The sequence below is a fragment of the Podarcis raffonei genome, chromosome 11 (genome assembly GCF_027172205.1).
Source record: "Podarcis raffonei isolate rPodRaf1 chromosome 11, rPodRaf1.pri, whole genome shotgun sequence".
Taxonomy (NCBI): domain Eukaryota; kingdom Metazoa; phylum Chordata; class Lepidosauria; order Squamata; family Lacertidae; genus Podarcis; species Podarcis raffonei.
Genome location: NC_070612.1, coordinates 44,088,013 through 44,101,050, shown reverse-complemented (window position 1 = coordinate 44,101,050; position 13,038 = coordinate 44,088,013). Strand labels below are relative to the sequence as shown.

Genomic DNA, 13,038 nt, shown 5'->3' with positions numbered 1-13,038 from the left:
CTACCTTGCCAGGTTGATGAACCCTATCTGCCCCTCACTTCCCTCTACAAACACATACAGAAACTGCTTTGTTAACCATTGGGCCCACTATTGTCCTCATCCGCTCAGTTGACCAGAGCCTGTCTTTGGATGCAGGAGAAGTCCCTAAGATTTGAGACCCATCAGCTGTCCTCAACTGGTTTAGCTGGCTAGTCTGGACCCAACCAGTCAAATATAAGCAAAGAGGAAAAGAGGTCAAGACATGTGATCAGGTGTACAGCCAGAAGCACTCTGAGCCCATCATCAGGTCATACAAGCTGAAACCAATCTCGCAACCCATCACTTGGAACTGCAGCAACAGCAGAGGCAAGGTCACTCTGTAGCTGGCCAACTTGATTGTCAAAATGTCCAGCCAGTTAGCCACTGCAGCTCACTGAAGGCTCCAAGAGTCCTTCCCTCTATGGCAGTGGTTTTCAACCAGAGTGCCATGGCACCCTGGGGTGCCTTGAACAATGGTCAGGGTTGCCACGGGCAACACTGGCCTCTGTCCCTCTTTCCTTCCCTCCCTTCTGAAGCCCTCTTGTGTCTCTGCCTCCCAAAGGCTTGCACAGCCTTTTGTTGCAGCAGCCCTGCCTACAATGTGCTCCCCAGGTGAATGGTGCCTCAAGGGAACCCAGCCAGCCAGTCCATCAGCCCTTGCTGTTGGGAATGGATAGACAAGTGGGAGGCTGGGCAGGCAGGCACTGCGCCGGCCAGCCTTGTGCTTGCTGTGTGCAAGGCCTGCCTGGGAGGTGAGTGCCTGGTGCTGAAGGGGAGCCCGGCAGCACCCGCAGCTGCCTCCCGAGGTAAGGTGAAGGCCTCACGTTTGTCCAGTCTCTGTTAGGCCACTAAGGGGCATCCTCTTCCCAGGCCACTGGGGGGCGGCATGAGGAGGCACCTCTCTTTTGTGTGGGAAGGGCAGCTCAGAGACCAGGGACAATGGTAGCTACTGCCCAGAGGACTCCCAAGGGGAGGGGAGAGAGAGGAGGCTGAGGGAACACTCCATAAAGCATGAGGGGCTGCCGGCTCTGCAGGCAAGGGGTGACATAACTGGCTCCTGAGTCCCACAGGGTGCCTCAGAAAGAAAGTAGTTGCTCAAGGGGGCCATGGACTCAAAAATGTTGAAAACCTCTGCTGTATGGGAAATACATGGGAAAGTATTGTACAGTGGTACCTTGGTTCCCTAATGGCTTAGTTGTTGAACAAATCAGCTCCCGAATGCCGCAAACCCAGAAGTGTTCCAGTTTGCAAACGTTTTTCAGAAGCCGAACGTCCAATGTGGCTTCTCTGGCTTCCAATTGAGTGTAGGAAGCTCCTGCAGCCAATCGGAAGCCGCGCCTTGGTTTTCGAACTGTTTCGGGAGTCAAACGGACTCCCAGAAGGGATAAAGTTCAAGAACCAAGATATCACGGTATAGGGGACGAAATTCCACAATCTAGGGGCTGCTGAAATGAGGGTGGCAGAGCTACCGAGATCTTAGTACCCAAGAAGTCTGTAGAGAAGGAGGCAGTCTCATAGCTATTTGGAGTGTAAGTCATTTAGGGTTTTAAACACCAGTTTGAGCACCTGAAATTGTGCCCCGAAATGAACTGGCAGCCAATGCCTCTGTTTTAGAACAGGGGAACCCCACCAGTAATCTGGCTGCTGTGTTTGAAGCCAATTGAAGTTTCCAAGTCATCTTCAACTGCAGCCCAATGTAGACAATGGTACAATAATCTATGAGACTTACTTGATCCCTAAAAGGTTTCTAAACAACTTATATTTAAAAACATACACTGTATATCCTATCAGATAGCATGCAAGAGTATTTTAGCAGTCATCTGCAGTGGTGGGATCAGTTGCACCTGAGTAAGCGTAGTGTGACTCAAAATGTGTTGGGTTTACTGCTCTTGGTACACCTTTGAAAACTCCTCTGTCATCCATTCCTGCAGTTCCTATCTTTCCTTCCTAGAACTAAAAATGAACTGATTTCAGCATCAGTTGACAGCTTTCATTTCCAATGGATTTCCCTCACGCTATTTTACCACAACAGAAATATTCCTTTAATGTATGTATTATTCATGTTATAATGATGGCTTGAGTCAGAACCTACTACTACTATCACTACTATTATCGCTACCATCAACTATGTGCTGTTTAGTGGTTGAATTAAGAGAAAAAAACAAGCTCTGGCCAGAGGGTTACAAGAAGACGCCGAGACCACAAAGAAAGGGGAAGAGACGCAGAAGCACAGGAGGAAGTGGGAAATTGTATATTTAGCAAATATTTGATGAGAGGGAAACTCCATGCGTTGCCTTCTGGAAATAATGTGACACGACAGAGTCTGAAAATAGATTTTATGTAAAATAAATGTGCTGTTGCAACTGAGGATGGGGCAGGGAGCGGGTGTCACAACAGAAACTTCTGCTTGAGAACTTCAACTGCTTGTGGTATAATGGTAATAAATACAGATAAATCAATACATGGAAAGTCATTGAACCAGTATGTGTCATAACAGAAATAAACTTCTATCTATCAGTTGCTGAAGAGTAAGGACAGGGAATAAATATCAGCACCATGCCTTTCACATGAACTGATCTGCTTGTATTGCCTGAAACCAAATGCTAAGTACAGTGACACACTGGTCTAATCCTGCATCCCCACATCCTGTATTTGAACACTTTAGGCTACAATACTTAACTGGGGAGTAGGTCCCCTTGAATTCCATAGGATTTAATTTTGAGTAGGTGACAGCCACACCATACATTTACATGAGAATTTTGTTAGGAAACCCCTGTTCCCCTCACAGAGCTACAATTCTCAGAGAGGTTTACCAATCAAATCCCTCTTCACACAGCCACTGGGAATTGTGGTTCTGTGGGAAAATAGGGCGTTTCCTATTAATTATCAACTCCCTTAACAAACTACAGCTCCCAGAATCCTTTGGAGGAAGCCATGAGTGTGGTTTTATAGTGCTTTAAAGGTGTAGTGTGAATGTGGCCTATAATGATTGTGCTGAAAGTGGCTTTTAATGGTTCCACATAATGCAACTTTGATAACACAGCCTTACCAATCATGGGTGGGAGCTTGTCATACATTTCCCTCCGTTTCACAATCCCAGGCAAGAAGCGTCTGTGAGCTTTATTGAGTCCCTAGTGAACCACTGTGCATGGCAGAATCTCCAAGCGTCCCTATTTTCCAGGGACAGTCCCGGATTTACAGAAGCCATCCCGGTTTCTGATTTGATCCTGGAATGTTCTGCTTTTCCTTAAGACGTCCCTATTTCCATCAGAGAAATGTTGGAGAGTATGGAGTTTTGCGACCCTCGAGCCAAGGAGATAAGTAACTATACAACCTTTAGAAGACATCTGAAGGCAGCCCTTTATAGTTTTATTATGTTTTTATATATAGTCATACCTCGGGTTACAGACACTTCAGGTTGTGTTTTTTCAGGTTGCAGACTGCTGAAACCCGCAAGTACCGGAATGGGTTACTTCTGGGTTTTGGCGGTTGCACATGCGCAGAAGCGCCGAATCGCAACCCACGCGTGCACAGACCTGCCGCTGCGGGTTGCGAACGTGAATCCCGCATGGATCACGTTTGCAACCCGAGCGTCCACTGTATGTTGGAAGCCGCCTAAGGTGGCTGGGGCAAACCAGTCAGATGGGCAGAGTATAATTAATAAAATTATTATTATTATGGAATAGGGTGTCCAAATTTCATCTCACTTTCAAGCCGAGGGAGCCAGCGTTTGTCCACAGATAGCTTTCTGGGTCACGTGGCCAGCATGACTAAACCGCTTCTGGTACAACGGAACACCGTGACACGGGGATTCAAACCACCAACCTTCTGATCAGCTGAGTGGTTTAAACCACAGCGCCACCCGCGTCCCTCTGAAGGTCTAAGTACTCTACAGCCAGAGGTTCAAGAATGGAACCCTTGGAGCAGATTAGAGGAGCACCTGGGGAGAGGAGGGAAACAGAAGTCCCACTGCACAGGCAGAAGTCATTGTGCAAGGGGACAACTTTACTGGAAATTAGGTTTATTTGCTTTTCTGTCTGTTTTTTAAAAGAGACCATGAATGGTTAAAGAACTATAAAACTCAATGGGCAGTTATAAAAGGTAAGAGTGGCTCTTCTTGCACAAGTCTTCTCTATAAGAATGAATAGGGGAAACCTGGGACAAGTACCATCTTTAAATGTGAGAGAAATTCTCACATGCTACAGAATGAGGTTATAGAATTTTGAGCTGGCAAAGTGAGCTGTGCCACTTCAGGCCACGGGTGGGAAATTTTGACTCCCTGAGAGTCAAAAGTTTGAGTATCAGAGGAAGCGGTTTTAGTCAAGCCCTCTTCCTCTTGTCCTAGGTTTCTATATGCAATGATATTTTCACATGGAGAAATATGCAAACATGTAATCTACCACCACCCACAGAATCTTGATGGTCTCAGAACTCTGCCAGCTTATTCTGCTGGTATATACACTGTAAAAGGTAAAGGGATCCCTGACTGTTTACGACTCTGGGGTTGCGGCGCTCATCTCGCTTTACTGGCCGAGGGAGCCGGCATTTGTCCGCAGACAGCTTCTGGGTCATGTGGCCAGCATGACTAAGCCGCTTCTGGCGAACCAGAGCAGTGCACGGAAACACCGTTTACCTTCCCGCCAGAGCGGTACCTATTTATCTACTTGCACTTTGACGTGCTTTCGAACTGCTAGGTTGGCAGGAGCGGGACCGAGCAACGGGAGCTCACCCTGTCGTAGGGATTCAAACCGCCAACCTTCCGATCGGCAAGCCCTAGGCTCAAGTCTTCACACTAGTAAGACCACAAAACAAAATCAGGGTAGAAATTTGAAAACATACAGTTCTGTTGCTGATTCAACTTTGGGGACTTGTCATTTAAGGCCATCAAGTTGCATTGCTGGTTTATAAACAGCTATAAAGTACTGTATGTCTTTGTGACACATATTTGTGATTTTAACCATTGTATAATCTTATTATCTTAATGCACATATAATTGTCAATAACCTTATATATTCTATGTAAACTGATTCCAAATATCATTGTATTTATCCAAGGGTAAGAGCAAGGGTGCCAACTTGAATAAAATAGTGGGGGAGCCCTGGTAAGCCCCGCCCCATATAATCAATAAAGGAAATGCCTATCAACTTTTGGGGGGGGGGGACGGCCCCGTCAAATATATTATTGGGGGAGGGTGAAAGGATATTGGCTCCTAGGAGTTGGCTTCTATGCGTAAGACACACACACACAGACACACACACACAGAGAGAGGGAGAGAGGGAGAGAGTTTGTGTGTGTATGACTGGAGTAATACACACGCACAAGCACATATGCAGTGTGTTGCTCCAGTAATACAGAAACCATTATGTTACACAGTCCTAATTCACATACTGTACTTATGTTGACATCAGTCTAAGATGTCGACGGGTCCACCCGAGGAACACGATTGCTCCTTTCTTTGGCCAGCTCCCTCCGGATGGGAAGCTGGCAGAGGGGGTGGCAAGCTCCTTCTTGCTGCTTTTGTAGAAAAAGCCGACGGGTTCAAGCTCTGGGCCCGCCCCGTCCATGTCATGCTTCCCCTTTTCTCAGCAGCGGCCGGACGTAAAAGGCGCTGAGACACAACGCCTCCCGGCCACAACTTCCGCAGGGGGAGAGAAGCTGGACGTTCCCGGACGCCTCCGCCGCGGGGAGAAGGACCAGGCTCACCTGATCGACAGGTAAGTGCTGCTTCTCAAGCAGATGCTGCAGGTGAAGCTCCAGAAGTGGCGACCCCCGTTCCTCTTCCTCGCCCCTTGTCCGACGTGAAGCCCCTTTGGCAGCCAGACGGCTCCCCCCTCCCCAAACCCTCGTTTCAATGGGCTTTCGCGTGTCTTCAGGCTTTTGCAGCGTAGGGGAAGAGAAAGAAAAGCGTATTGTGGCATCTTAAAAGAGATGATGCTGCAAAAATCTAGATACTGGATTGATAGATCAGATGTCAAGGAAATAAACAACTGTCTGACTTTTAGAAGACATCTGAAAGCAGCCCTATTTAGGTAAGTTTTTAATGTTTGATGTTTTATTCAGTTTTTAATATTCTGTCTGGGGAAACCCAGCCAGGTGGGTGGGGTAAAAATAACAAATTATTAAAACAATTATTATTATACTGGATGCTTCTCTCAGAGCTCCCACCCCCACCTCCCCAGTTATTTTATTTGTTCAACACTCCTGTAAAGGCTGAGAGGCTATTATTAGAATTAGAATTAGAATTTATATACCGCCCTATACCCGGAGGTCTCAGGGCGGTTCACAGAATAAAATCAAAATATAAAACAACAACCCAATAATGCCCCCCCCAAAACACACACCACGTTTTAAAAGGTCATAGGATGTAAATCAAATCAACCAAAGGCCTGATTCTTAGCTAGAGGTCAGAGCAGCCTAAATCATTACCCACGTAATTCTGGGAGCGGGAGGGAAAGGGGCTTATTTCCTAACAATCTTCCAGCCTGTGTAGGTGGCTTCGAAAAGGGAACGTGATGGTATCAAGTTGAAAATGCTGGAAGTAAGAGAGGAGGTGGATCACAATCTGCTGCTGTCTTCCCTTTGATGTTGGACGCCCCTGGATTTGGACTCTCTGGAAATCCAGCTTCTTGTTTCTGTCTCAGATTTCTGAAGAACCATATGGTGTGGTGTCCAGATGAATCATACTCAAATGTAGACCCACTGGAATCAGTTGACTTAATTTATCTCAGCAGGTCTGCTTTGAGTATGATTTAGTTGGACACACCACCCATTTTCTTTTAAAAACACTGTGCATAATAGAAATCAGCCAAGAACTTTGTAGGATTCATTTCATAGAAGTAAAAGCTGAAAAAATGTTTTTCAACATGGTAAAACTATTCTACTAGTTAAGTAAAAAAAAAAAAGTTTTGTCTGCAAAGAACATGAGAGTTTCTAGTTGCGACCTGGAATTCCCCATTGCCTGACTATATTTAAGAGGCAATGTAAGACTTGCTTACTGTAGTGTTTTTTAAGAGGGTAGGGATAAGAGAAATTTGAGTTCTTTTGCTTTTAAAAAGAAGGAAGTGTGGTTGTAGCTGGATATTTTTTCTCTTGGGCTTTTTGTGCTTCTGTTTAATGTTAGTAGATTTGGGGTTTATACAGAGTTTGTATGTGAGTAAAAAATCCTCTCCAAACAGGCACAATAGCAACCCTTGTCATCAAAACATCTCTTCCTTTGCTTTACCTTCCTTTTCCAAACTTCTAGTTTGAGGAAGAGTTCTGTATCACCCAGAGGGCTGCATACTGCACTCTTCAATTCAAATTGATCTAAATAAAAACTATTGTTTCACATGTTCTGATTTGGGGGTCAGGGGAGGGATGTTGGACCAATGTGACTAGAACATGTTTTAGAACTTAAAACACAATATAACATAGGGGTTTAGGTGTGCCAGGTTTTGTTTTTCATTGAGAGCGTACAAGAAGTAATGGGGGAAAGTAAATTGTTCATAAAGTGTTACAACTTTAAGTCTTGTTGTTGTTTTTCCCTGGGCTGTATTATGTTTTTCCTCTAACCATTCCTTTCTTAACCACCTTGTATCTATTGGTTTGTGGATCAGCTATTAAGAACATTTGCCATCTGCAAGGTAATTTGAGTGAGTTTATTTAGCAGTTTTTAGCCAGGAAGTTAATTAGGTTGAGGGCCCTTTGAGATCTCAAGCTGATGCTCAATTCCCTGGTGTCACTGCCTTTCGCTATCTTTGTCTGCTATAAATAAATGAGACTGCTTCTATTCCTTCTTGCCTTTTAAACTGTGGCTGGTTTCCTGCATTGAACTTCACCTGAAAGTCACAGCGAAGCTCACACTGGTATGTCTATAGCATCCTAGAATTGTAGGGCTCTGAGGATCATCTAGTCCAACCCCATGCAATGCAGGAATATCCAGCTTTCCCATAGAGGGATCGAACCTTCAACCTTGGCATTACCAGCACCACGCTCTGACCAACTGAGCTAAAATGTGAGCTGTTGAACGAAGCAGATTGAGGAAACAGTATGCAGGTTCTGCAATGGAATTTTTTTATGTCTTATGTTTACAGCTGAGCTCCTCTATTATACATGTCCTTTCTGCTGATTCTACTCCTGTGTTGATTATTTCATGTTTATAGGGTTCATAGGGTCAGGGCATAGCAACAGTTTTCTACATGCCTGGTTGCATTCACAACCAGGAGTACAGGAAGTGTTCCTGCGAAAGACACTTAATGACTCCAGATAGACAGGCCACACTTAAGTCTTCTGCCTGTCTCTGCTGTTGTGTCTCTGTCCACTGAGAACCTTAAAAATAACAGATGGTGCCAATGGTTGTTTGCTAAGACCAAAGATGACTGGAGATCTCAGCCATTTCACCATTCAGCCAAACTGTTTCTAAGTCTTCTCCCCCTAGGTGGATTCATTGTATTCTGGAATATTGGCTAGACTCACAGAGCAGATTCATTACAAACATTAGACCTCTAGGATGTAAAGCTGAAACATTCAGGCTGGAGGGAGCAGAAGCTGTGAAAAACAACCTCATTCCAGCTCCTAAAATCAGAGCTGCCTGGCTGTATCTGAAGTGCCATGAAGAAAGTTGCCTGGTTTATGTCTGCCTGGTAGCCTTTTAATCCTAGTTGTGTGTTAAGTAAAATGCAGGAATCACTGATGGGGAATTCCAACCTGTTCTGTATCAAGATATATTCTCTGCACAGTACTAACTGCCATAGGAAAACAGTCTGAGCTCAGGCCAGCTTTTGGCTACAGTTTCGTGTGTGCATATTAAAGTGCATATTAATACAGCCCTTGCAGTGTACCTGTGCCTTAAGGTGGTGCTGTTCCCCAAAAAATAAAACAGCCAAAGTCTGCAGTTGCATCTGAGCCAGGTCTGATGAGCATTTCATACAGAAAGGTAACATATTCATCAGATAATCAATCTTGTATGCACAGCTCGTTTTTCACTGCTCATTCCAGGCTTCTTCAGCAAGGGTTGTTATCAAAGCAATGGCTTTACCATTTAAATTTCAACTCCTCCTTCAGAAGAGAAGAGCTCTGCTATACTACTCCACAGTCAGCATTCTGTTCTCACAATAAGCAACCTGATGGCTATGGGAAGCCTATCGGTAGCACATGTGCGCATTAACACTCTCCTGCTCATATTCCCCAACAACTGGCATTCAGGGCCATGGGACCCAAAGGTAAATGCAGCCATTGATAGCCTTATCTATGAATTTGCCCGCTTGCTGTCCCTCATTCTCACCACCACCTTAAGCTGCCCTGAGAGTCAGGAAGGTATCCCCAGTGGCCATGGGTGTAGCCAGGATTTTTGTTAAGGGGGGCAGAACTTGGTTAGGGGGGCAGGACTGATGTGATTGGTCAGTTAGTTTAGTATTTCTATTGTTTTACTTGAGCGGGGGGAGGGCAGCTGCCCCCCCGGCTACCCCCATGCAAGTGGCAGTGCAGTATACATAAATATACTGTAACCAGTTAGGAAAGAGCTTTCCATACTTTTCATGTTGGTGACGCACTTTTTAGACATGCATCCTTTCGCGACACAGTAACTCAGATTTACTAGCAAACCGAGGGTTAAACTAACCCCTTATAAGAGTGTTTGCGAGACATACTGTAGCCAACACACTAACATGTCATGACACACAGTTTGGAAAGCTCTGAGTTACGGAAACAACTGACAACCACCACCACACCCCCAAATACATGAGTGGTACTTGCAGCAATAAAACGGCTAGCACATTTGCAAAGCTAAGCAGGGTCCGGTATGGTTTCGAATCGGATGGGAGACCACATGTTGAGATTCCTGCATTTCAGGGGTTAGACTGGATGACCCTCAGGGTCCCTTCTTAACAAATCCTTTCCAGTTGCACCCTAGGTTCTCTGGATCCTGGCCTGTGGGGGGGGGGGTTTGGCACAGTAGTTTCAGAATATTCTTGGTTTTTCTTTTATGTTCAACATAGTGGGCACACCTGCGGTTTGCTTATTTGGGGGAGTTGATGAGCTCACATGCATCATGTATTCAGCGCACTCACACCACTGACAGGGACAAAGACTCTTTAGCATGTGCTATGTAGTCTGAAAGGATCGCTTCCTGTTGTAGATTCAAGTGAGCAGCTTCTGAGAGCAAAGGAGGCCTACATTCCTGGGAGTGCTTTTTTTTGGTGTGCACTTGGCAAGGGACCTGCTACACAGTGTGCCCTGTTAGTTAACCCTTTGGCCACTGCTTGAAAACAGCTGCAGGGGGAGTATTTCAGCAGCCATTTGCTGATGTGCAGAGCTTTAACCACCTGAAGTGTTAGATACCCGTTTCCTTTTCACAGCAAATAGAAATGCTAAAGTAACTAAAAATGGGGAAGTATAAAGGCATCTAAAATAGGGGCCTTTCCAGGTTTGTGAAATATAATGGTTGTTTTTTTTTGAAATTGTGGTGTTTCATTCTCGGCAGCTTACAACATTAATAAAAAAAATATTCAGTTAAAAAAACACCCACCCTATAATAAAACCAATTTTAAACAATACAAATCATAACATAAAACAACCCCAAAGGCCTGCAAGAAACAAAAAGTTTATTAATAGTTATGTACATGTGTTCTGTCTTTTTTTGGGAGAAACACCCTGTCTAAATATCACCAGAAACTAACTAATATCCTGTATTATGTTGTAATAATAATAATAATAATAATAATAATAATAATAATAATAATTTAATAATAATTTATTTATACCCCACCCATCTGGCTAAGTTTCCCCAGCTACTCTGGGCAGCTCCCAACAAAATATTAAAAACACAATAAAAGATCAAACATAAAAAACTTCCCTAAGCCTTTTATAGACTTCTTATCATGTCACAGTCCAGAAGTGTGTGTATTATAGTTTCTCCAGAGCTCTGCAGTCAACTGTCTGTTCTGTGTATGTATATGAGAGGCTCTTAAATCCCCTTTTTCCTCCTCCTTGCTGCTGCTTCACATGCTTTTGCTGTAATGTACTTTCCAGTCTTGCCTTGAAAAACTTCTGCTTCCCCCACCACTGCTGCCCTAGATCCCTTGTGATTTCAGGAATAGCTTTGAATGAATCTTGTGCCATGTTAAAGGATGGAAATCTTTTCTCTTCTGAACTTCTTTTTCATTTATTCTATAGACTGGAAAAATTGGGATACTTCATCGTCTTTAGATCTGGGTGTTTTGCCGCAATGGGAAATGGTAACTCCAAAAGAACATTTCCCTTTTCTCCAAGAAACGGCGTGAAGGACAACCGTACAAATCCAGGACAAGAAGGCTTTAAGCAAAAGCCCAAAACGTTTAAACTGTCACTGGGTGAGGAAACCAGTGGTGATACCAATACTGAAGAAATTCACAGCAGTGACGAAGATGCTGGAGATGTTTTTTACAGGTTTGTGGTTCTTCATGCTGAGGAAGATGTCGAGGAAGCTGCTAGAGTCCAGGACTTGCTACAGAATGAATTCTGCATTAAACCAGGAATAATATTTGCCGAAATGCCTGGTGGGAGGCATCTGTTTGAAAATTTAAAGGATGCAATGAATGGCTCTGCTTGGATAATCATTTTGCTGACTGAAAACTTCTTAAGTGAGCTTTGGTGCGAGTTCCAGTTCTGCACGTGTCTCTTCAGTGCATTGACCATACCGCACAAGGGATACACCGTCATCCCAATGAGGCCGCGGAATAACCCTCTCCCAAGGGAGAGGACTCCTTTCATCCTGCAGACCATTAACACACTACAGGAAGATAGCCCTGGATTTGCCCAGCAAGTGAAGAACATTTTCCAGGACTCAAGATACAGGCAACAGCAAGCCATATGGCAGTATGAAAAGAAGAAGGAAGAGGTGCAAAAATTGGTTGAGTGGCAAACCTATTAAGGCAATTTCTGTGAAAACCCCTTATGTCCCAAAGAACTGCTTTTTTCAAATGATCCCCGCTGAGTGTTAATCATCCTATCACTTAACCGTGTCTCATGGCAGAAAATTCTCCCTAGCTGTAAGAGCTGACTTCATGGAAGCTTTGCAGAGAGGGTTCATAGATCAGGGGTTACAGAAACTGACCTAGCCCTTGGCGTCTCCAGTTAAATGATCTTTCATAGAGTTGGAAGTAGCTCTGCCTGGGAGGGGCAATACCAGTGAGAGCTGACAGTACAGGGCTAGATGGTCCAATGGTCTAAACCCCGTGGTTCTCAAAGTGGGCAGTACCATCCCCAGGGAGGGGGAGCAGTTACCTGGAGTGTGTGCTATGAGATAGGGTGGCTCTGGAGGTGTAAATGACTATCGGACTTTGAGAAGCTGTTATCACTGTTGCACTAATTGAACTAAATAGTTTTCATTGGGTTTTGAATAAATGTGCAGTTATTTGTTACCGTTTTGAATTCTGTTGTGTTATAATCCTCCTTCGAGGGACGCGGGTGGCGCTGTGGGTTAAACCACAGAGCCTAGGGCTTGCCAATCAGAAGGTCGACGGTTCAAATCCCCACGACGGGTTGAGCTCCCGTTACTCAGTCCCTACTCCTGCCAACCTAGCAGTTCGAAAGCACGCCAAAGTGCAAGTAGATAAATAGGTAGTGCTCTGGCGGGAACGTAAACGGCGTTTCCGTGCGCTGCTCTGGTTTGCCAGAAGCGGCTTAGTCATGCTGGCCACATGACCCAGAAGCTGTACGCCGGCTCCCTTGGCCAATAAAGGGAGATGAGCGTCGCAACCCCAGAGTCGGTCATGACTGGTCCTAATGGTCAGGGGTCCCTTTACCTTTACCTATAATGCTCCTTCATGGGTCATGCACACTGCTATTCTGAATAACGCTTTTTATAGAGTAGCTGGAACTTGGGATGATTTTATGGAACCTAGAGGGGCTGTGACTCCAAAAAGGTTGGGGATCCACAGGTCTAATGCAATGTAAGGCAACTTTTGCTGGAATTGGACAATTTTTAGAGAGAAAATTGAACATGGATTGAAAGAGGGATAGCAGTGTGTTGTGTGTACACTCATCTTACGTGAACAGGTTTTG

At 44.8% G+C, this 13,038-nt stretch overlaps 1 protein-coding gene across 1 annotated transcript; it reads left to right on the top strand.

The window, feature by feature from the left end:
• The first annotated feature begins 5,538 nt into the window (after positions 1-5,538).
• TICAM2 (TIR domain containing adaptor molecule 2) lies at positions 5,539-12,395 on the top strand. Its single transcript, XM_053407980.1, has 2 exons — positions 5,539-5,732; positions 11,170-12,395. Exons 1-2 carry the CDS (start codon positions 5,581-5,583, stop codon positions 11,903-11,905), a joined length of 888 nt encoding a protein of 295 aa, XP_053263955.1. The 5' UTR covers positions 5,539-5,580; the 3' UTR covers positions 11,906-12,395.
• Positions 12,396-13,038: the final 643 nt, after the last annotated feature.

Bases quoted from the DNA above. Each gene is read 5' to 3' on its own strand.
- TICAM2 (XM_053407980.1), top strand. From the start codon at position 5,581: ATGTCATGCTTCCCCTTTTCTCAGCAGCGGCCGGACGTAAAAGGCGCT. The intron at 5,733-11,169 runs GTAAGTGCTGCT...TTTATTCTATAG, and splicing joins CAGGCTCACCTGATCGACAG to ACTGGAAAAATTGGGATACT.